General features: G+C 38.4%; 1 protein-coding gene across 2 annotated transcripts in view; it reads left to right on the forward strand.

The window, feature by feature from the left end:
* The window catches only part of UBE2D3 (ubiquitin conjugating enzyme E2 D3), a gene marked incomplete at both ends in the record, with an annotated part of 41,610 nt that extends 19,932 nt beyond the window's left edge, over positions 1–21,678 (forward strand). The window contains 6 exons of one of the 2 annotated variants that reach the window (XM_080697537.1): positions 2,833–2,896; positions 2,994–3,025; positions 13,725–13,802; positions 14,938–15,043; positions 17,507–17,600; positions 21,221–21,678. In XM_080697537.1, the coding sequence (XP_080553663.1) occupies positions 2,833–2,896; positions 2,994–3,025; positions 13,725–13,802; positions 14,938–15,043; positions 17,507–17,600; positions 21,221–21,266 (420 nt within the window). Of the gene's footprint in view, positions 1–2,832; positions 2,897–2,993; positions 3,026–13,724; positions 13,803–14,937; positions 15,044–17,506; positions 17,601–18,019; positions 18,069–21,220 lie in introns of those variants that run through there. The other variant, XM_080697538.1, reaches the window with a different exon arrangement.
* Positions 21,679–22,260: the final 582 nt, after the last annotated feature.

Raw genomic sequence — 22,260 nt, forward strand, 5'->3', positions numbered from 1 at the left:
CTGGGGTGGAGTCCAGGGGCATTCTAGCTCCAAGCTATACTCCCAGCCCTATTTTTTATTCTTTATTTTGAAATGGGGTCTCACTGTGTTACCAAGGGCCTCACTAAGTGGCTGAGGCTGTCTGGGAACCTAGATCCTCTTGTCTTGGCCTCTCAAATGCTGGGATTACAAACATGTGCCACCATGCCTGGCACATACTGACTTTTGTTGAAGATAATTAGTTCATATGAAATTGTGGAAATTGCATGTTTTACTAAGCACAAACATTTTTGTGGTACTGGAGATGGAACCCAGGGGCATTCAACCTCCAAGCTACACCCCCAGCCCTATTTTTTATTCTTTATTTTGAAACAGGTCTCACTGAATTGCAAAGGACCTCAGTAAGTAGCTGAGGCTGTCTGCGAGCCCTGATCCTATCTCAGCCTCACAAATCCTGGGATTACAGGCCTGTGCCATCATGCTCGGCAAGCATAAATTTTTTTACCTGGAAAAAAAAAGTTGGTTCTTCCAGAGAGAATTTTAAGAATAATTAAAAGTGAATTTTGAGTTAAAAGGTTGAGGTAATGAAGAGATTAAATACAGAAGAGTACTTAACCTTAGAAGTTTTTTTTAGAAGGGATTGTTTTGGAGAATTTCTCCCCCTTCTGACCTAGGTATTGAACCTAGGGCCTTGCCTTGCACACGCAAGGCAAGTACTCTTATCATTGAGCTGCATTTCTTTGTTGTTGTTGGTTTTTTTTGTTTGTTTGTTTTTGTTTGTTTGTTTGTTTTTTTCCTTGAGAAAGGTTTGCCTAAGTTGCCAAGCTAGCCTTGAATTGTGGATCCACCTGGCTCTTATGAGAGATTTTTTTTTAACATGGAAATTGGGATCGGTGAGTTTTTATTTATTTATTTGGTTGTACTAGGGGTGGAACCCAGAGGCTTTCTACCTTCGGGCTATACTCCCAGACCTTTTTTATAATTTATTTGGAAACAGGGTCTCACTAAGTTGTTGAAAGCCTCACTAAGTAGCTGAGGCTGGCTTTTTTTTTTTTTTTTTTTTTTTTGGTGGTACTGGGGGTGGAACCCAGAGGCTTTCTACCTCAGGGCTATGCTCCCAGACCTTTTTTATATTTTTTATTTGGAAACAGGGTCTCACTAAGTTGCTGAAAGCCTCACTGAGTAGCTGAGGCTGGCTTCGAACCTGTGCGATCCTCCTGTCTCAGCCTCCCAAGCGCGGGGATTACAGGCATGAGCCACCACGCCCAGCTTGAGGCTGGCTTTGAACCCGTGCGATCCTCCTGTCTCAGCCTCTCAAGTGCTGGGATTACAAGCGTGTGCCACCACGCCTGGCTTGTCAGTGAGTTTTTAGATAGAAAGTGGTTTGGAAGAGCAGAGACAGGTAAGAGGGCTTCTGAGATCAAGTTTAGCAAATGACATGACTCTGTTGCATCTGATTTGTAAACCATATCTTTTGTGTATGCAGTAATTTTTATAATGATGTATGTATACTTTTCATTTATGAATTCTAAACAAGATGATGGTTCTCAGTATGTATCCATTTAAAAATATCCCTAAGATGTTCAGGAACTAGACTTAAGATTATATTTTCTTTCTCATGATAGAATGTATTGAGAATTGCAGTTGCATTGTCTTAACAAGGAATGGAATAGCAGCCAGGTGTGGTGGCTCTTATTTCTCATCTACTTGTGAGGTTAAGGCAGGATGATTTCAATTTTGAATTTTGAGGCCTGCCTGAGCAACTTTGGAGACAGAATCCTATTTCAAAAACTATGTTTAGCCGGGCGTGGTGGCGCACGCTTGTAATCCCCGCGCTTGGGAGGCTGAGACAGGAGGATCGCACGGGTTCGAAGCCAGCCTCAACTACTTAGTGAGGCTCTCAGCAACTTAGACCCTGTTTCCAAATAAAATATAAAATGGTTCTGGGAGTATGGCCCGGAGGTAGAAAACCTCTGAGTTCCATCCCTAGTACCACCAAAAAGAAAAGAAAAAAAAAAAAAGCTGGGCAAGGTAAGGGTTACATGATGCCAAGTATTTTTTTTTTAAGAAAATAGTACTCTTTTTTTTTTTTTTTTTTTTTTTGCATAACTGGCATGGAATCCAGGGGCATTGTACCTCTGGGGTTCCTGGAAATCATTCTACCTCCAGGCTACACTCCCAGACACCTATTTTTTTATATTTTTATTTGGAAATAGGGTCTCTTAAGCCAGAGGCTGGCTTCGAATCTGCGCCATCTTCCTGTCTCCACCTCCCAAGCGGGGGTGGGGGGGTGGATTATAAGCTTGCTGCACCACGTGGGGCTAAGTCCTTTTGTTTTTGAGCAGGGTCTCACTGAATTGCAAAGTGCCTCACTAAGTAGCTGCTGGCTGTCTGTGAACCACTATCCACTGGTCTCTGCCTCTTGAATGCTGGGAATACAAGTGTGAAATTATATCTTTTTAAATAAGCATTTTTAATAACAACTTTTAAAAAGCTGAGTGTGGTGGTACACACTTGTAAATCCCAGTATTTGTTAGGCTGAGATAGGAGCACTGGTTTGAGACCAGCCTCAGCAAATTAATTACAGAATAAAAAATAAAATTGGGCTGAGTGTGTAGCTCAGAGGTAGAACGCCAGGTTCAATCCCCAGTATCCCCCTCCACACACACACACACACACAAAGAACTTGGAAACGAAGGTCAGTGGTAGAGTATTTGCCTAATGTGCAGCATTGTGGGTTCAGTTCCCAATACTGCAAAGACAATAAAAATAGAGGTTTAAAATGGAAGCAGTTAACACCATTGTTTTCTTAAACTAAGATTATATAACCAGTCATTTTATGTCTTTGAATAGGAACTTAGTGATTTGGCCCGTGACCCTCCAGCACAATGTTCTGCAGGTCCAGTTGGGGATGATAGTAAGTAACTTCTAAGTTGTTTTAGATAACTGACTTCAAGAACACTTGTATATTTTGAGATGATACTAAGAGTTTTTGGGGTTTTTTCTTTTTCTAGTGTTTCATTGGCAAGCCACAATTATGGGACCTGTAAGTATTAAGACTTTACTAACTTTCATTTTTCATTATAAACTGAGCATTGGTCTGATTGCAAATACTTAGTTTGTAGGTTTATTATGTAGTTACTCTGTTTTGGATATGCCATGGTTGTACTGCTTTTAAAAGAAACAATATGATGAGTTAGTCATTTATTACATTATGTATCCATCTCCTGTCTACCAAGTCTCTTACTTACCACAATTCAGTTTTATAGCAGTGTAAAGCACTGCATTGAGTTTCTTTTTAGAAAAAAATTCACTAGCCTTAATGCTACTGTGAGTTACTCAAAGATTTGTTTGTCATTTTGATAGTAGAGATTAAACCCAGGAGCATTCTACTTCTTAGCTACATCCCCAGGGCGCTTTTTTTTTTTTTTTTTTTAATTAAATAGGGTTTCTCTACTAGCTGACGCTGTCTCAAACCTGCAATTCTCCTATCTCAGCCTCCCAAGTTACTGGGATTACAGGCATGTGACACTTTCAAAGATATTACCCTATTCCTTTAGCTACCAAAAATTGGAAGCTTAATTGTATTTTGATACTCAATTCTAAGTTACTTTATATTTCACTGAAAACTTTCTGCTTCTTTCCTTCTTTGGAAGAGTTAGCCCTGGTTGGATAGGTTTAATCTATAAGTATTTATTGAGCAGTTCTGATTTTAATAGCTTAAATCATTTTTCTGCCTCAAGAAATGTAAGTACTTTTCTGCATGTCCAAAAGTAAGGTTACAAATAAATCTATTAAAATGAAATTAATAGATATATATGTAAGCAAAATTGTGATGATGAGTACTATATTAGTAAAGTGCTAATTAAAAGAAATTTGTGGTAAGTCATGATTGCAATCATTGAGTTAGAATAATTGTGAAATTCACAACTAAAGGTAGGGGACAAATCAAGACATGATGGGGGCAGCTACTAAATTAAAATAATGACTTGTCTTTAAAACCAAAAACCCAGAATTAATGTATTTTGTAACCTCTGATTATTTTTCTTTTTTTTTTTCTTGTCTAATTCAGTAATGATTAGAGTTAATAATTGATTTACCCAGCTTGACCTGCACAGTGCTTTTAAAAGTTGGTGGTCTTGAGCCCGGCGTGGCGGTGCACACTTGTAATCCCTGCGCTTGGGAGACTGAGACAGGAGGATTGCACAGGTTCGAAGCCAGCCTCAACTGGTTTAAGAGACCCTGTTTCCAAATAAAATGTAAAATAGGTCTAGGAGTGTAGCCCGGAGATAGAAGGCCCTTGGGTTCTATCCCCAGTACCACCAAAAAAAAGTTGGTGGTCTTCAAGTAAAAACCATTTAGGCCCTCTCATACCACAAGCAACAACGACATGGGATGGATTAACCACTGGGACACCCATTAGTTCGTTTCTTTTCCTTTCCTTCCTTCCTTCCTTCCTTCCTTTCTTTCTTTCTTTCTTTCTTTCTTTCTTTCTTTCTTTCTTTCTTTCTTTTTCTTTTTTTTGGTTTATTTCCCTCTGGGATTTGAACCCAGAGGCATTTTCTGCCTCTGAGATACACCCCCAGCCTGCTATTTTATTTTATTTTTTGTGTGTGAGTTTAGGGGATATTAGCGATGGAACCCAGGGGCCTTCTACCTCTGGGTTGTACCCCCAGGCCTATTTTTTTTATCTTTTATTTGGAAATGGTATCTCACCATGTTGCTGAGAGCCTCGCTACGTTGCTCAAACCTGTGATCCTCATGTCTCAGCCTCCCAAGTACAGGAATTACAAGCATATGCCACCATGCTTGACTTTATTTTTGCGTTATTTTACTTTTTACTTTTATTTTTGCAGTGCTGGTGATTGAACCCAGGGGCATTCTCCAAGCTACACCCTCAGCCCTATTTTTTATTCTTTATTTTGAAACAGGGTCCCACAAAGTTGCAGAAGGCCTCACTAAGCTGAGGCTGGCTGTGAACCTGTGATCTTTCTGTCTCAGCCTCCCAAGTATTGGTATTACAAGTGTGCACCACCACTGTTTTTGGTTTTGAAACAGGGTCTAAGTAAGTTGCTGAGATTTTTACTATGATGCTAAGTCTGTTTTGAACCTAGGGTCCTTCTGTCTCAGCCTCTCAAGAACTGGGAAAGGATTACAGGCATGCTCCACCACACCCAGGTTTATCTCCCCCTATTTAGTTGGGATATGTATCTACTATAGATCCTATTGGGTTCACTTTATATTTTCTTTCCAGATATTAATAAGCAATTGCCTTTTTAACCTCAAGAATGTTCTCATTTGACTTACTAAGCTGAGCATAGTGGCACATGCCAGTTATTTCAGTATTTGGAAGGCAAAGCTCATCTTTGATTCAGAGGGTACTTTAGGATAGTCTCATACAAATTGTCAATACTAAAAAAGCACTTGGATTGATACTCAGGTTTATTAAGACTTCAGTGTTAAAAAATTTTTTTCTTAGCATTTGAGACTTCATTGTTTTGAACAATATAATTCCCTTTCCAAACGATATTCTTAAGTAATAAAAGCAAAGCATAATTGAAGAATGTGAATGAGTGTGTGTGTGTGTGTGTGTGTGTTAGTGATTTTCCAGAGATTGGGATTATCCTGATTTATGACCAGAATTGCTTTTAAAACCAGAAATAATTGATGAACTGCTTAAGTATTTCCTAATTAACAACCAAAGTAAAATGGATGAATTTGTACCACAACTGTAGAATTTTGCTTTGGTAACAGTATTTCCTAAAGTATATTTGTTTTCAGTTAAAAAGGTTAATCCTCAGTGTTAGGATAATTTCAGAAAGGAATTAAAGGTTGTAAAAATGTACACAAAATGTAGATTTTACTGTCTTTTGTATAAGTGAGCACATAAAATTTGATGCAAGCTTAAAGTAGTTAATTATGTGCACACTACACATTGCACAGTGAATAGCTCATGTTTTCATTTTTTGGTGTGTGTGTGTTGAGGGATGGTTGGAGATTGAATGCACAGATGTTCTACCTATGAGCTACACCCCCACACTGATCTTATTTTTTTATATGGAAACAGGGTCTTTTGCTATATTGCTAGGCCTATCTTCAAACTCGAAATCATCCTGTCTTGGCTTCCTAAGTACTGGGATTTCAGGTGTGCATCAACACACCTGGCTTCATATTGTTCTTTTGATTTCTGAATGCATCTATGTGACAAAGTATTACACTATAAGATAACCAGCTTATTTTGCGAATATGATTGCCCTGTATGACATGCAATTATGAACCAAAACAGTAGGGGCCAGTAGTAATGTAAGAGTTCATAAATTGCAGATTTGCTGGTAGAACTGGATAGTAACAAAATCACTTTTGCTTTGGAGTACTTCATAGGTCAGTTAAGGTGGTAGTAGTACCACAGAACTAAAGATTCCTGGCATTTTATGGAATGGATCATCTAGTTTAAATTTCAGTAAGGATTAGCTATTGAATTTCATTTGTTTTCAGGAGATACTCCAAATTATTTTAATTAGATGGCACAAAATGCTTGGATTTAATAACAATATGCTTGGATTATTTTAATAAGCTGATATTAAATACTGTTATTTCTGAAGGCAAGATACATTGGAAGTACAAATACTGATGTGAACTAAAGCCTTGAAAGAACTGATTAGTATTGCTAGTTAGTGTGGTTTTTAAAATTTGGGAACCCAGGCTTGGTGGTGCTCTCTTATAATCCCAGTGCTTGGGAGACTGAGACAGGAAGATCACAGTTTAAGACCAACCTCAGCTACTTAGTGAGCCCCTCTGCAACTTAGACTATCTGTTTCAAAATAAAGAAAAAAAGACTAGGGCTGTAGCTCAGAAGTAGAATGCCTCTGGGTTTTATCACCAGTACAGCAAAAAAAATAATTTTAAGTCAGTTCCCAACAAGAGTTGATGCAATGAGGTTAATTTCCTTACATTGCATATTTAATTTTTCTTTAATTTTAAGTGAAGTTACAGAAAGATATGTTAATTATTTGGAAAACCACACTTCTATCTAATCCATGACATAGCTGTAGAAGATAGAACTATATCTGTTAGTAGCAGCTTGAGCCTAATCAACTACAAAAGCCATCTGAAATGAAACTATAGTATATTTTACTGGTCTATAAAGGTTATTGTTCTGACTTATTTTGAGTATATTATGTCATTTCCCACAAAGGCTAATGATAGATGAGAACTTTTTTCTTCCTTACCTTACTCTTCAGGGAACTTTTTTTGTAGTCTAGAGGAGAAAAGTGAAAGGATTATAAATATGGTGGATAATGGTGACTAGTACATAAACAGGTATTAAAAGGATAGCCAGGAAATTGGACTAAAGGAAGGGCTGTATTATAAGAAAGACCTTCTGTGTATGTGTTGGGCGATGAACTGGGGATTAAACCTTAAAGGGATATTCTACTTCAGCCTTGTTATATTTTTTTATTTTGAAACGGCAGGCCTATAACCTGAAATCTCCTGTCTCAGTTTCCCAAGTATTGAGATTTTGGGCATGAGCCACTCTGCCCAGCTAGACGACTTTTAAATTGAGAAAAGAAGTAGGGGAAAAAAGAAATGTGAAAATTGAGATATCCTCCTAATACAGTATGTGTAATAGAGCATGTTACTAGAATTGATAGATGATGAAACCAAATTGTTGGGAATCCAGATCATAAAGCACCCTTTGTAGCCGGGCATGGTGGCGCACGCTTGTAATCCCAGGATTCAGGAGGCTGAGACTAGGGGATTGTGATTCACAGACAACCTCAGCTACTTAGAGAGGCCCTCTGCAACTTGTTTCAAAATGAATAAAAAGAAAATAGGGCAGGGGGTATAGCTCAGAGGCTGAATGCCCCTGGGTTCCATCCCCAGACTCCCCCACAAAAAGCACCCTTTGTAATTGGGAATTTGAGTTTCTTCCCCAAAAAACCATGACAGATTCCAAGATCACATTACATGTAAGATGAAGGATTGAATTAGAAGACAAAGAGAGTAAAAGGCAGGAATATCAGTAGTAAACCATTGCCAGAATGTTAAGCAAAAGACTAAAGATCTTGAACTAAAATGGTGATATTGGACATAAAGGAGAGAAGGTAATGAATTTTAAAGTTCTCTTAGGACTTGGTGTAACTATTTTGACTCGAGTCAGAGGTGAGAGGAAGAATCAACAGTAAGTTCCTATTCTGTGCCTATCTATCATAGTTTACTATTGATAGGAAAAATAGAATTGGGGAGACTGGGAGTTTGAGTTTTGTATCATGTAATGAGGTCTCCAAATAGTTTGAATAGACATTTTACTATACACAGGAGTGAACTAAGGAAAAATTGAAGAGTTTGGGAAATAGTTGGGGATAGGAGTTCTAAAGCAGCAGTGGATCTCTAAAATACCAACATTTTATGGTTGCCACAGTAGAGACTATGAGGGAGCAGCTGGGACTTATGGGGTCTTAAAAAGAGGGTAGAAGGATCATAAAAAAGATTGAACATAAATTTTGGATGTATCTTCGTGTCACCATTATCTGAATCTTGTGGTTCTGCTAGTTTTTCCTCTTTGTAGTGGAAACATTACAACATGAAAATATTAAGATTTTTTTGCTTTTTTTTTTTTTTTGGCGGGTATGGAGATGGAACCCAGGGGCATTCAACCTCTGAGCTACATCCCCTGCCTTTTTTTTTTATTCTTTAATTTGAAACAGGCTCTCACTGAGTTGCAAAGGGCCTCACTAAATAGCTGAGGCTGTCCGCGAACCGTGATATTACAGTCTCAGCCTCCCATATGCTGGGATTGCAAGCGTGTGTCACCATGCCTGGCTCTTTGCTTTTTTTTTTAAACAAATGATATTTGACTTTGTTTGAATTGCAGCAGCAGTGGGATATCTCTGACACAGTCGGTGATAACTTGATTGTATACAACAGATTGAAGCTTAAACTGAACTTCTGAAATTAGGGGGGTTTTTTTGTTTCTTGTTTGTTCGTTTGTTTTGTGGTACAGGGGTTCCTGGAAGCCCTTCTACCTCCAGGCTACACTCCCAGACCTGTTTTTACTTTTTTATTTTTGGAAACAGGGTCTCTTAGAACCAGCGTGATCCTCCTGTCTCTGCCTCCCAAGCGCAGGGATTACAAGAGTGCGCCACCACGCCCGCTAAAATTTTTTAATATTGGAGATTGTTCATCTGTTTTCTACATGCTGTATGAAATATCTATTTCCAGTTAATGTAGCAAAACTATTTAGCAAGGATATCTTCATCCAATAAGCCCAGATCACATTCTGGATGGTCTGTTAGGAATTTTTTTCCTTGTATTGGGGATTAATCCCAAATCCATTCTATCTCTGAGCTACACTCTTATCCTTTATTTTTATTTTGAAACAAGGTCTCACCAGTTCATGAGTCTTACTACTAGTTGAGGCTGTCCTCCAACCTGCAGTCCTGTCTCAGCCTCCTAGGCACTGGGATTATAGCTGTGTACCAACAAGGTTGTCTCCTCCTTCCCCTTTCTATAGTTCTCAAGTGCTGTCTGTGCTCTTAAATTTTTATTAAAATTTTGTAGGACTCAAGTAGTCGTTTTTACATTTATTGGTTGTAGATTTTAGCCTGATTCTCCATCAATAAATTGATTTTATTCCTTAACACCCATTTTGCATAATACCTGTAACATTTCATTGCATTCACTTTGAGTCTGTAACAGTGTAAGCTCATCAAGACTAAAGAATTTGATCTCGGCCTGTTTCATACATCTAGCATATAGAAGGATTTCATAGAACCTGATGTGTGTGTTTTTTGTTTGTTTGGTTTGGTTTGGGTTTGTTTTGTTTTGTGGGTCTAGGGATGGAACCCAGAGGCATTTGACTTCTGAGCTACACTCTCTGCTCTTTTTTTTTGGGGGGGGTGAGTGGTACTGGGGTTCCTGGAAACCCTTCTATCTACGGGCTACACTCCCAGACCCATTTTATACTTTTATTTGGAAACAGGGTCTCTTAAACCAGCAAGGCTGGCTTCGAACCAGCCCAATCCTCCTGTCTGCACCTCACAAGCGCTGGGATTACAAGTGTGCACCCCCACCACACCCAGCTTATTTTTTATTCTTTATTTTGACACAGTGTCTCACAAAGTTACAGAGGGCCTCACTAAATAGCTGAGGCTGTACAGGAACTGCAATCCTTCAGTCTTAGTCTTCCAAATGCTGGGATTACAATCGTGTGCCACCACACCCAGCTTGAGCCTGATGTTTTAATTATTTTACAGACAGGTTGAAATTAATGGAGCATGTTTCCCACCTATAAAAGTTATTTACCTGACATCCAGAACAGGCATAGTAAAAAGGAATATAACTATGTATGTACATACCCAGAGAAGAATGATTGTTGGTAACAACCCAGCTACTATACATTTTAAGACATTCCTTCAGGTAGACTCTTGAAATAAAGGCAATTAGGCCATTTTGTATTTTTAAGTTCAAGTCCTATAGTAAGTTACTATACTTTGTTACTACTTTCTCAATCATGTTGTCTCAAAAGTGGTTTTCAGATGTCTTGTATTTGGATCATGATTTGCCATTTGAATACCATTTTCGTCATTCATAAAATATAAACAATGTTATTTATTTTCCAGTATTAAATTAAAATGAAAACTCAAAAGTAGTTTATCTGAAATGTAGGTAACATGTTTACTTGCTGAGGGAATTCTTAAAATTCTAATGAGAAGCCGGTTTCAGCCAGGCGTCATGTTGTACATCTTGGAACACTGAGATAGAGAAGGATCTCAGGTTCAAAGCTAGCCTTAGCAACTTAGACTATCAGCAACTTAGTGAGATCCTGTTTAAAAATTAAAGTAGGGCTGGGTGTGTTATTTGGAGGTAGAATGCCCCTGATCAATTCCCAGCACCACATAAATAAATATTGTGAGAAAAATAGCCAAGGAGAATACTGTGTAGCTTAAACATTCCACATTGTTTTCCAGATCTGTTGACATACTTTGAAGGATTCATTGTGGTGTTTGTTTTGGGAGGTATTGGGTATCCAAACCCAAGGGTCACTGGACCACTAAGCTACACACCCAATCCTTTTTAAATTGTGAGACAGGGTCTTGCTAAGCATACACACTGGCCTTAAATTTGTGATCCTCCCTGCCTGGGCCTCCTGAGAACCTGGGATTACAGGTGTGTACCTCCACACCCAACTTTCTCATTCAACAGTTTTTTGGGGGGGATACTGGGGATTGAAACCTCCAAGGGCATTCTGCCTTCAAGTTTCTGTGCCCTCAGCCTTATTTATTTACTTACTTACAGTAATGAGGGTTGAACCCAGGGGCATTCTACCTTCAAGCTACACCTCCATCCCTGTTTTATATTCTTTATTTTGAAACAGGGTCTCACTCAGTTATAGAGCCTCACTAAATAGTTAAAGTTGGCCAAGAACCTGTGACTCCCTGTTTCAGCCTACCAAGTACTGGGATTAGACATAAAAGCACCGCCACACCCAGCTTATTTGATTTTTTTTTTTTTTTTTTTTGAAAAGGGGTCTAAGTTGCAGGGGACCGTGCTAAGTTTCTGAGGCTGGCAGCAAACTTTTTTAACAGTACTGGGGTTGGAACCCAGGGGCATTCTACCTCTGAGCTATACCCCCAGCCCTATTTTTTATTCTTTACTTTGGGACAGGGTCTCATTGAGTTGCAAAGGACCTCACTAAGTAGCTGAGGCTGGCCACAAATCGTGATCCTCCTGTCTCAGCCTCCCAAATGCTGGGATTACAAGCATACGCCACCACGCCCGGCTGGCAGCAAACATTTGATCCTCCTGTCTCAGCATCCCAAGTAATGAGATTATACGCATGCACAGCCATGCCTGGCTCTTGTTGAATTTGAGTGCCCCAAAATTTCATAACAAGAGAAATTGAGAATTAAAAGTGTACTTTTCTGAGAGGATCTCATTTGTTAAGGCCAGCAAAAGCTAGCCTTAAATTTGGGCCCCTCTTGCCTCAGACTAAGTTGCTAGGATTACAGGCATGTACCACCACATCCCAGCTTGTTAAGCTTTTGAAGAAAATGTTTTCATCACTTAATGAGGATTTGAGGAGTCAGTTGTAAACTAAACATGCGTGTGTGTGTGTATGCGTGCGTGCGTGCGTGTGTGTGTGTGTGTGTGTGTATTAGGGGCATTCTGTTATGCCTTTTTGTTTTGAAACAGGGTCTCAAAAGTTGCTGAGGCTCCCCTCAAATCTGTGATACTCTCGTCTCAGCCTCCCAAGTACTTACTGGGGTTATAGGTGTTCACCACCACACCCAGCCACTTTTGTTACTTAAACTCTGATAGAGCTGTTCGTGGTGGCGCATGATTGTAATTCCCAGCATTCGGGAGGCTGAGACAGAAGGATTGCGGTTCGGAGACAGCCTCAGCTACTTAGTGAGGCCCTTCACAACTTGGTGAGACTCTTTTTCAAAATAAAGAATAAAAAATAGGGCTGGGGGGTAGCTCTGGAGGTAGAATGCCCCTTCCATCCCTGTTATCACACAAAAAAAGCAACTCTGATGATTTGTAAAATTGGATCTAAGTAAATTAGTGTTTTGATTAGAGTAAATTTAGATTGTTTTTCCTCCATTAATGTAAACTGAACTTTTTTGGAATATTTACTGCAGTATAGGTCATTTTGGTTCAATATTAAAGAAATGCTTGGAAAATTAAAATGCTAAGAGGTTTGTTTATTTAGTAGTGGTTTTTAAGATATTAGCCAGCATGGTGGTACATGCTTATAATCCCAGTATTTGGGATGCTGAGACAGGATCACAGGTTCAAAATGGCCTCAGTAATTTAGCTGGACCCGTAGCAAATAGTAAAACCCTGTTTCAGAATAAAACTAAAGGTGGGCATGGTTGTGCACACCTTTGTGATCCCATTATTTGGAAAGCTAAAAATAAAACAGACCTGGTGGTGCATATGCCTATAATCTCAGTACTTGGGAGGCTGATACGGAAGGATCACAGGTTGGAGGCTAGCCTCAGCAACTTAGTGAGACCCTCATTCAATATAAAATTTGGCTGGGGATAGCTCAGTAATAGAATGTCCTTGGGCTAAACTGGACATGGTGGCGCACGCTTGTAATCCCAGTACTTGGGAGGCTGAGACAGGAGGATCGCGTGGGTTTGAAGCCAGCTGTAGCTACTTAGTGAGGCTCTCAGCAGCTTGGTGAGACCCTGTTTCCCAATAAAATATAAAATAGGTCTGGGCATGTATCCCAGGAGTAAGAAAGCCCAAGCCCCTGGGTTCCATCCCAAGTACTTAAAAAAAAATGTCCTTGGGTTCAATTCCCAGTACTACCACTACCACAAAAAGACTTAATTATAGGGTCTAATACTTAAGTATAATATATAATTATAATAATGCTTATTTTCTGTTCATATTTAATATATATGTTTTAGATTATGATCCCAACCTGTTTGTACTTTTTTGTGTGTGGTATTTGTGATTGAATCCAGAGGCATTCTGCCACTAAGCTATAACTCCAGCCCTATTTTTTTTTTTTAAACAGTCTCACTAGATTAATGAGTCGTACTTCTTGCTGAGACTGTCCTTGAACCTGTGATCTATCTTTGTCTCCCAAATATTGGGATTATAGGTGTTGCACAACTGCACCCCCTTCGACCTTTTTTAATGCACCTGTGTCCGTTTCGTTGAACTAATCACAGAATTGAAATCTTGAGGCTTAAAGGTTAAGATTAAGCATATTTTTCTCTTCACAGAATGACAGTCCATATCAAGGTGGTGTATTCTTTTTGACAATTCATTTTCCTACAGACTACCCCTTCAAACCACCTAAGGCAAGTATTTTGTTCTCAAAGTCTTTAGTATAGGTTTATGCTTTGTTTCAGAGATGTTAGTACAGTCTTAGAAATTAGGTTCAGGGTGATTGAGGCTGTTGAATATGTAGTTAAGAATTTAAGGCTATATGTAAAAAATAAAAAAGGATAAATATATATATTGAATCACTGGTGTTTGCTTGCTGTAAAAGACATAAATGTAGATTTGAACTTGGTAAATAGAGAAAGATTTGTCTTTTTGTTTTTGTAATTCTAGGAATGGAACCTAGGGGCATTCTACCTTCAAACACAACTCCAGCACTATTTTGAAACAAATTCTAAGTAGCTGAGGCCCTCTGCAACTTAGTGAGGACCTGTTTCAAAATAAATAATACAAAATAGGGCTGGGGATGTAACTCAGAGGTAGAATGCCCCTGGTTTCCATCCCCAGTATCACACCAAATGTATATACATAAGCTCAAATATACATGTGAAAGCTCTTTTCCTTTGTTACTCCCATACAACACAGATTTGGACTATTGACCCTATTGTGTTAGTAGTAGGCATCAGATGGCCAGCTTCCATTATATATTTCTGTATAGTGCTACAACTTTAATACTAAGTTGGTGTTGCAGTTTGACTATCACTGTTAACAATTTAGTCACCTTAAAGGTGCCATTTGACAGTTCCTTTATATGAAATACTTTTGTGATATATTCAAGTTTATATTTTATGTATAGTAGAAAGCTAAGCTTCAATATGTATCTGTATAACCCAGTAAAGTTTTAAGTAAATTTGGGTTATCTCCAAGACCTTTCTTTTGTAATGAATGTTAACTCTTCAAATTGCCCTTTGATACTTAATATTATTGCACCAAAGTTACACCTTCAGAACTTTTCATCATATTATCTACCAATCATAGGATTTTTGCCTCAGAGTTATACTTTTCATTTTAATTAAAGGTATTTTCCCTGGTGGCTGTGGAGAGACCATAGTCAGAATGTTTAAAAAAAAAAATTCTGTAACTTTGGTACTTTGATGTTTTTCTCTTCAGTTTGTGACAGTATTTTTTAACCTTTTAAAAGTCTTTTGCTTATGTTTAAGATACTTGTTTCTATTTGGGTATAGTGCCTAAAAGTTTTTTAATTTATTTTAGGTTGCATTTACAACAAGAATTTATCATCCAAATATTAACAGTAATGGCAGCATTTGTCTCGATATTCTAAGATCACAGTGGTCTCCTGCTTTAACTATTTCTAAAGGTAAAAAATACTTGTGGAATATTCTTGAGCTGCTTTGATTTTCTAATAGTGTCAACCTTGAATCTACCTCTCTGAGAATTTCTGTTGCAACATTTTGGTGAGAAGTAGGGAAGAAAGAAGAAGTTCCTTGTTATTTTTTACTTTTAGCATTGTATTAAAGATTTTGTGGAAAGAAGTTGAAATTCAGCTTCAAGGTATAGGGGAGCGTTCTTCATCACATAATAGCAAAGTATACTTGCATACTTTTCCAGTCTAAACCACACACAACCTTGATCAGTTGTTTTTATCTGATAATGGCATTCTAAAACTATGGTTTTGAACAGGTGTGTAGATAATTTCTGATTTTTTTTTTTTTCTTCATTGAGAATTAAACCTCGGTACATTCTACCTCGAAGCTATACCCCAACCCTATTTTTACTCTTTATTTTGAAACAGGGTCTCTTTAAGTTACAGAGGGCCTCCCTTTGTAGCTGAGGCTGACCTGAAACCTGAGATCTTTGTTTCACCTTTAAGTACTGGGATTACAAGCATGTGCCACCATGCCCAGCACGGTTGTGTGGAGGGGGGGAGTGCTGGGGGTTGAATTCAGGGACATTGGAGAGCTTTGTTTTTATTTTGAAACAGGTTCTCACTAAGTTTCTGACATTGAATGATGCTGGTTGTTTTTGTATATTTCTAATAATGACTCTTAAGATTATTTGAAGAGAGCATCTAAGAATTCTAGTTCAGTGCTTCAGTGCAGCATCTCTCAAATTTGGGGCAAATTATATACTCTGAATAATTATTTTGTTTGGGGTTTTTTGTGTGTGGTGCTGAGAATTAAACCCTGGGGCATTCTAAGTTATATGCCAAGCCTTTGTTTTTATTTTTTATTTATGTATTTGGTACTGGAGATGGAACTCAGGGGCTTTCTACCTCCAAGCTACCTCCTTATCCCTATTTTTTATTCTTTATTTTGGAACAGGGTCTCACATCTCACTGAGTTGTGGAGGGCCTCACTAGGTAGTAACTGAGGCAGTCTGCCAACCAGGATCCTCCTGTCTCAGCCTCCCAAATACTGGGATTATAAGCGTGCACTATCATGGCAGGCATGCCAAGCCTTTTTTATGAAACAGGATCCCACTAGTTGCTAAGAGTCTCACTGATTGACGAGGCTGTCCTTGCACCTAAGATCTGCTTCCTATGTACAGCGATTACAGACATGTGCCACCATATCTGGCTTTGATCAGTTTCTTTTCAAATCAGTCTCATACCCAAATGGCGAATACTTTTTTATTTTTGGTGGTAGTGGGGTTCCTGGAAGCCCTTCTACCTCCGGGCTACACTCCCAGACCTATTTTGTATACTTTATTTGGAAACCGGGTCTCGTAAGCCAGCACGGCTGGCTTCGAACCTGCGCGATCCTCCTGTCTCTGCCTCCCAAGCGTGGGGATTACAAGCGTGCGCCACCATGCCCAGCGAGTACTAACTTTTTCTGTTTCTGTGATGCACTATAATACTTAAACTATTTACATAAACCCAGGTTGAATTGATGTTTTGTTGTTTGTTTTTGGCAGTCATACTTTGCTAATTTATTAAACTAGTTGTCACCGTTGAAATTTTTTATGCCTTTGTATCCAAGATTTCTTTTATTCTGTGATTATATTACCCCCCCATGCATATGAGTTTGAAATAAATTGTATTTACTGCTGTCAGCAAATATTTAGCTTATGTGAGAATAATTTTTTTACTGTTGATTTATTTTCCTTTATCCAATGATTGTCACAACTTTGAGCATTTATAACTTAAAATATTATATATGCATGGTGACTGACCCCCAACAAGTACTCAGAATGAATGTTCTATCATGCTGGTATCATGTTGGTATGTTGAATTAGGTCAAGTAAAAACTAGAGCTGTGAAGGCTCACTTGGTTCCACGAGATCTTGGTATTATTTTCATTTCACTTGCTCTCTTAGTAGAATGATGTTTTAACATCTGTTTATGTTTTTACCTCAGAACTTTTATGGGAGTATTTGTATAGCTAGTCAGTATTGCTTTTTTGTTTTGGGGGTTTTTTTTTGGTGGTACTAGGGGTGGAACCCAGAGACTTTCTACCTCTGGGCTACGCTCCCAGATCTATTTGATATTTTATTTGGAAACAGAGTCTCAACTAAGTTGCTGAGAGCCTCACTAAGTAGCTGGGGCTGGCTTCGAACCTGTGTGATCCTCCTGTCTCAGCCTCCCAGGCACTGGGATTGCAAGTGTGCACCACCACACCCAGCTGTGAATATTGGTTTTGATATCCACAAAGTTATTTTTAGCACTTTTTATTTACCAGGAGCTTCTCTTTTGTGAAGCTATTGCTAGTAGAACTATTTCTCATTGAAATTAAAATTTTAAGCTAATAAAAACTTGAAGATTGCGGTTTTAATGTGTTAAGTCCTTTTGACACTTGTCTATTATCCGTTTGTTTGCTTGCAGTTCTTTTATCCATTTGTTCACTGCTATGTGATCCAAACCCAGATGACCCCTTAGTGCCAGAGATTGCACGGATCTATAAAACAGACAGAGATAAGTAAGTATTCTGTAGTTAAAGGAAATATTATAAAGTGGTTTTACTTAAGAGTTAGTCACATATTTTGTTCTAAGTTGAACCAATGCCAGGAAGACTTGATGCTCATTTCTAGAAAGATAATAGTCAAAATGTGCAAAGAGATAGTTATGTAAAATGTGATTATTTTAAAATAAGTGAATATCCTCTTCAAAAATATCCTTTTTTTTTTTTCTAATGTGTCAAATACTTTATTACTTTACTCTCAAGTTTGGATAAAGAAAATACTTTGTCTTCACCCCATGTATGTTTTCCAAAAAATATTAATGCTGTTGTAAAAATTTGGTCTAAATTTCTCAGGTATTTGAATTATCTTTATGTTCAATTTAACCATCATAACTTCCATATGCTATAATTAATACTAAGTGTACTTGTTCAATTAGGTACAATAGGTTAGCAAGAGAGTGGACAGAGAAATACGCTATGTTGTAGGGTAAGAGGACCTGCACTCTATGGTGCACTTATTCATGGTATTGCCAGCACTTGAGTGCTGCATGCTTTAAGGCACTGTATAAAACTAACAAAAGGTAACCGATGTGGAAATTTTCTAAAAACTTGTACATTTAACTGCTTGACCTGTTTAATGTGAAAGTATACCCGGTAGTCAACTACTCCTTAAAAGTATTTTTGCATGGCAAAGCAGTTATATAGCACCAGTAAGAAATAGAAATGTAAGAGTGCCTTTATCAAACTACCATGGCAATAAGTTTTTAGCTTGAAATTTTGTACCATTACAATGTGGAATGTGGTCATTTTATATGAATTTTGCCAGGATGTAGTATTGGAAGGTAAAAATACTTTAAGCCTAAGCATCTAAACTCAATGTTCATTACTGACAAGCATGCATTAGTGTCAGCTATAGTTTGTGGCTTCCTGTATGCTAAGTAAAGCTTTTGTTTTGAAATACTAGCTTTTTGAAGAGGGAAACCTTAAATTTGTGTAGAAAGAACTTTATCTTTAAAAGTTTAGAAAAATAGTCTAATTTAGTTATAGCTTTAAAATGAAGCTAGTAATATTTTTTAGTATGAATACAAATCTATACCCTTTGATGTGTGTTCGTTTAAGGTTATCATTACATTTTTATTTAGTCCATGAATGTAATCTTAAGGAGAAGTTAATAGTATTTGTCAGTATTAGTGATCTTCCTCAGTTACAACTTGGCTTGTGGATGCACTAACTGTTGATCCTAAGATGTGTCGTTATTACACCTGGAGATTCCTGCTCAGTACATCTCCTCGAGGCTTATTAGCACCATTCACCACACCTCTTTTATTTTCCTTCCTTTCCTTTCCATTTTCTTTTTTTCTCCCTCCTTCCCTTTCTTTCTCTTGCTTCTCTTCCTTCTGTCTGTCTGTCTGTCTGTCTGTCTGGTACTGAGGATTGAACCCAGAAGCAATCTACCTCTTAGATACACCCAATCCCTATTTTTATTTGAAAAGTGTCTCTAGGTTGCTAAGAGTCTCATTGCTTGGTGAGGCTATCTTTTGGGCATGGGCCACCCAGCCTGGTTTTTTTTTTTTTTGTTTGTTTTGTTTTTTTGTTTTGTTTTGTTTTTTGTTTTTTGTTTTTTGTTTTTTTTTTTGGTGGTGGTGGTGGTGGTACTGGGAGTGGAACCCAGGGGATTGTCTACCTCTGGGCTATACTTCCAGACCTTTTTTTTTTTTTTCCCCCAGGCTACACTCCCAGACCTATTTTATATTTTGGAAACAGGGTCTCTTAAGCCAGCACGGCTGGCTTCAAACCTGCATGATCCTCCTGTCTCTGCCTCCCAAGCGCGGGGATTACAAGCGTGCGCCACCATGCCCGGCCTATTTTTACTTGGAAACAGGGTCTCACTAAGTTGCTGAGAACCTCACTAACATTAATAACTCACTTCTTTTTAATTTTGTGGTACTGAGGGGTGAAACCCAGGGGCTTTCTACCTCTGGGCTATACTCCCAGACCAATTTTATACTTTATTTGGAAACAGGGTCTCACTAAGTTGCTGGGAGCCTCACTTACGTAGCTGAGGCTGGCTTTGAACCTGTGTGATCCTCCTGTCTCAGCCTCCCAAGCACTGGGATTACAAGCATGTGCCACCACGCCCGGCCACCCACTCCTTCTTAAAAATTATCTCACTTCTCCATGTGACTTTTCTGGCCTAAGTCTCAAAGGCATTTTCTCTTCTGGTAATACCCAGATTCAAATAATACCTAAAAAGCTAGGATTTGTTGTATTCTGGTTTTTAGTAGCTATGTACATTTGGATTCAGCTTTGATGGAAATGTCTGTTGATATAGAATATGTATACTATTTGACCATTATGATGAACTATAAATTTAATTACTTTACAGGACTGGGGATTAAACCCAGGGGCATTCACCACCGAGATACATACCCAAATATTTTTTTATTTTCAAATGCAGCCTCACTAAGTTGCATGCACTGGCCTCAAATTTGTGATCTCTTGCCTGGGCCTCCACGTTACCTGGGATTACAGGCATGTGTAACTGTGCCTGGCTAAAATAATTCTATTAAAATTTGTTCTAATGTCTGGCCACTTTTTAGAGTTGCTGATAGAATGATCGTAGAGAGGACTCTTTGTTGTTGTTTTTGGGGTTTTTTTTTGGGGGGGGCTGTTTTCCTAGAACTAGAGATAGAACCCAGAAGCATTCTACCTCCAAGCTATATCCAGCCCTTTGTTTATTTTCGTAATACTGAGGGTGGAACCCAGGGGCTTTTTTACCTCCGGACTATACTCCCAGACCTATTTTAGACCTATTTTATACTTTATTTGGAAACAGGGTCTCACTAAGTAGCTGAGGCTGTCTTTGAACCTGTGCAATTCTCCTGTCTCAGCCTCCCAAGCTCTGGGATTACAAGGGTGTGTCACCACGCCCGGCTTTTAATTCTTTTTTTGAAACAGGGTCTCACTAAGTTGCTGACTGAGAACCTGTGGTCCTTCTTTCTCAGCCTCCCAATTCCTGGGATGTGCCATCATGTGCGGCTCTTTTTTTTTTTTTCCTTTTGTGGGTCTGGGGATGGAACCTAGGGGCATTCGACCTCCAAGCTACACCCCCTGCCCTATTTTTATACTTTTTTTTTTTTTTTTTTTTTTGGTGGTACTGGGGTTCCTGGAAGCCCTTCTTCCTCCGGGCTACACTCCCAGACCTATTTTATATTTTTGAAACAGGGTCTCTTACGCCAGTGCGGCTGGCTTTGAACCTGTGCGATCCTCCTGTCTCCGCCTCCCAAGCGCGGGGATTACAAGCGTGCGCCACCACACCCGGCTATACTTTATTTTGAAACCGGGTCTCACTGAGTTGTGAAGGGCCTCACTAAGTAGCTGAGGCTGTCCGCGAACACACACGGCTTACTCTTTTTTTATTAGCTTCCCAATATCAGTACTACCTTCTTAAGTTTAATACTGTTTTGAAAGCATAAGGTACTTGTTGTATCAATGCTATTTTTCCCTTGTTGGCTTTTATTAAAATTGCCATTAAAATTACTTTATGATGAATCTGTAGGTAAAATAGAAATCTTCCTTTACTTTAAAATATTAATCTTTTGCTTTTTTTTTAAAATTAACTACTTCTTTATTTACAGGTACAACAGAATATCTCGGGAATGGACTCAGAAGTATGCCATGTGATGCTACCTTAAAGTCAGAATAACCTGCATTATAGCTGGAATAAACTTTAAATTACTGTTCCTTTTTTTGATTTTCTTATCCGGCTGCTCCCCTATCAGACCTCATCTTTTTTAATTTTATTTTTTGTTTACCTCCCTCCATTCATTCACATGCTCATCTGAGAAGACTTAAGTTCTTCCAGCTTTGGACAATAACTGCTTTTAGAAACTGTAAAGTAGTTACAAGAGAACAGTTGCCCAAGATTCAGAATTTTTTAAAAAATGGAGCATGTGTATTATGTGGCCAATGTCTTCACTCTAACTTGGTTATGAGACTAAACCATTCCTCACTGCTCTAACATGCTGAAGAAATCATCTGAGGGGGAGGGAGATGGATGCGCAGTTGTCACATCAAAGGAAGCAGCATTATTCTAGCAGCATCCATTCTGTTTAAACCTTCCTGTTAGAGATTTGAGGTTACATGATATACTTTATGCTCATAACTGATGTGGCTGGAGAATTGGTGTTGAATTTATAGCATCAGCAGAACAGAAAATGTGATGTATTTTATGCATGTCAATAAAGGAATGACCTGTTCTTGTTCTACAGAGAATGGAAATTGGAAGTCAAACACCCTTTGTATTCCAAAATAGGGTCTCAAAACATTTTGTAATTTTCATTTAAATTGTTAGGAGGCTTGGAGCTATTAGTTAATCTATCTTCCAATACACTGTTTAATATAGCACTGAATAAATGATGCAAGTTGTCAATGGATGAGCGATCAACTAATAGCTCTGCTAGTAATTGATTTATTTTTCTTCAATAAAGTTGCATAAACCAATGAGTTAGCTGCCTGGATTAATCAGTATGGGAAACAATCTTTTGTAAATGCAAAGCTGTTTTTTGTATATACTGTTGGGATTTGCTTCATTGTTTGACATCAAATGATGATGTAAAGTTCAAAAGAGTGAATATTTTGCCATGTTCAGTTAAAGTGCACAGTCTGTTACAGGTTG

Source organism: Muscardinus avellanarius (genome assembly GCF_963383645.1).
Source record: "Muscardinus avellanarius genome assembly, chromosome: 6".
NCBI lineage: Eukaryota > Metazoa > Chordata > Mammalia > Rodentia > Gliridae > Muscardinus > Muscardinus avellanarius.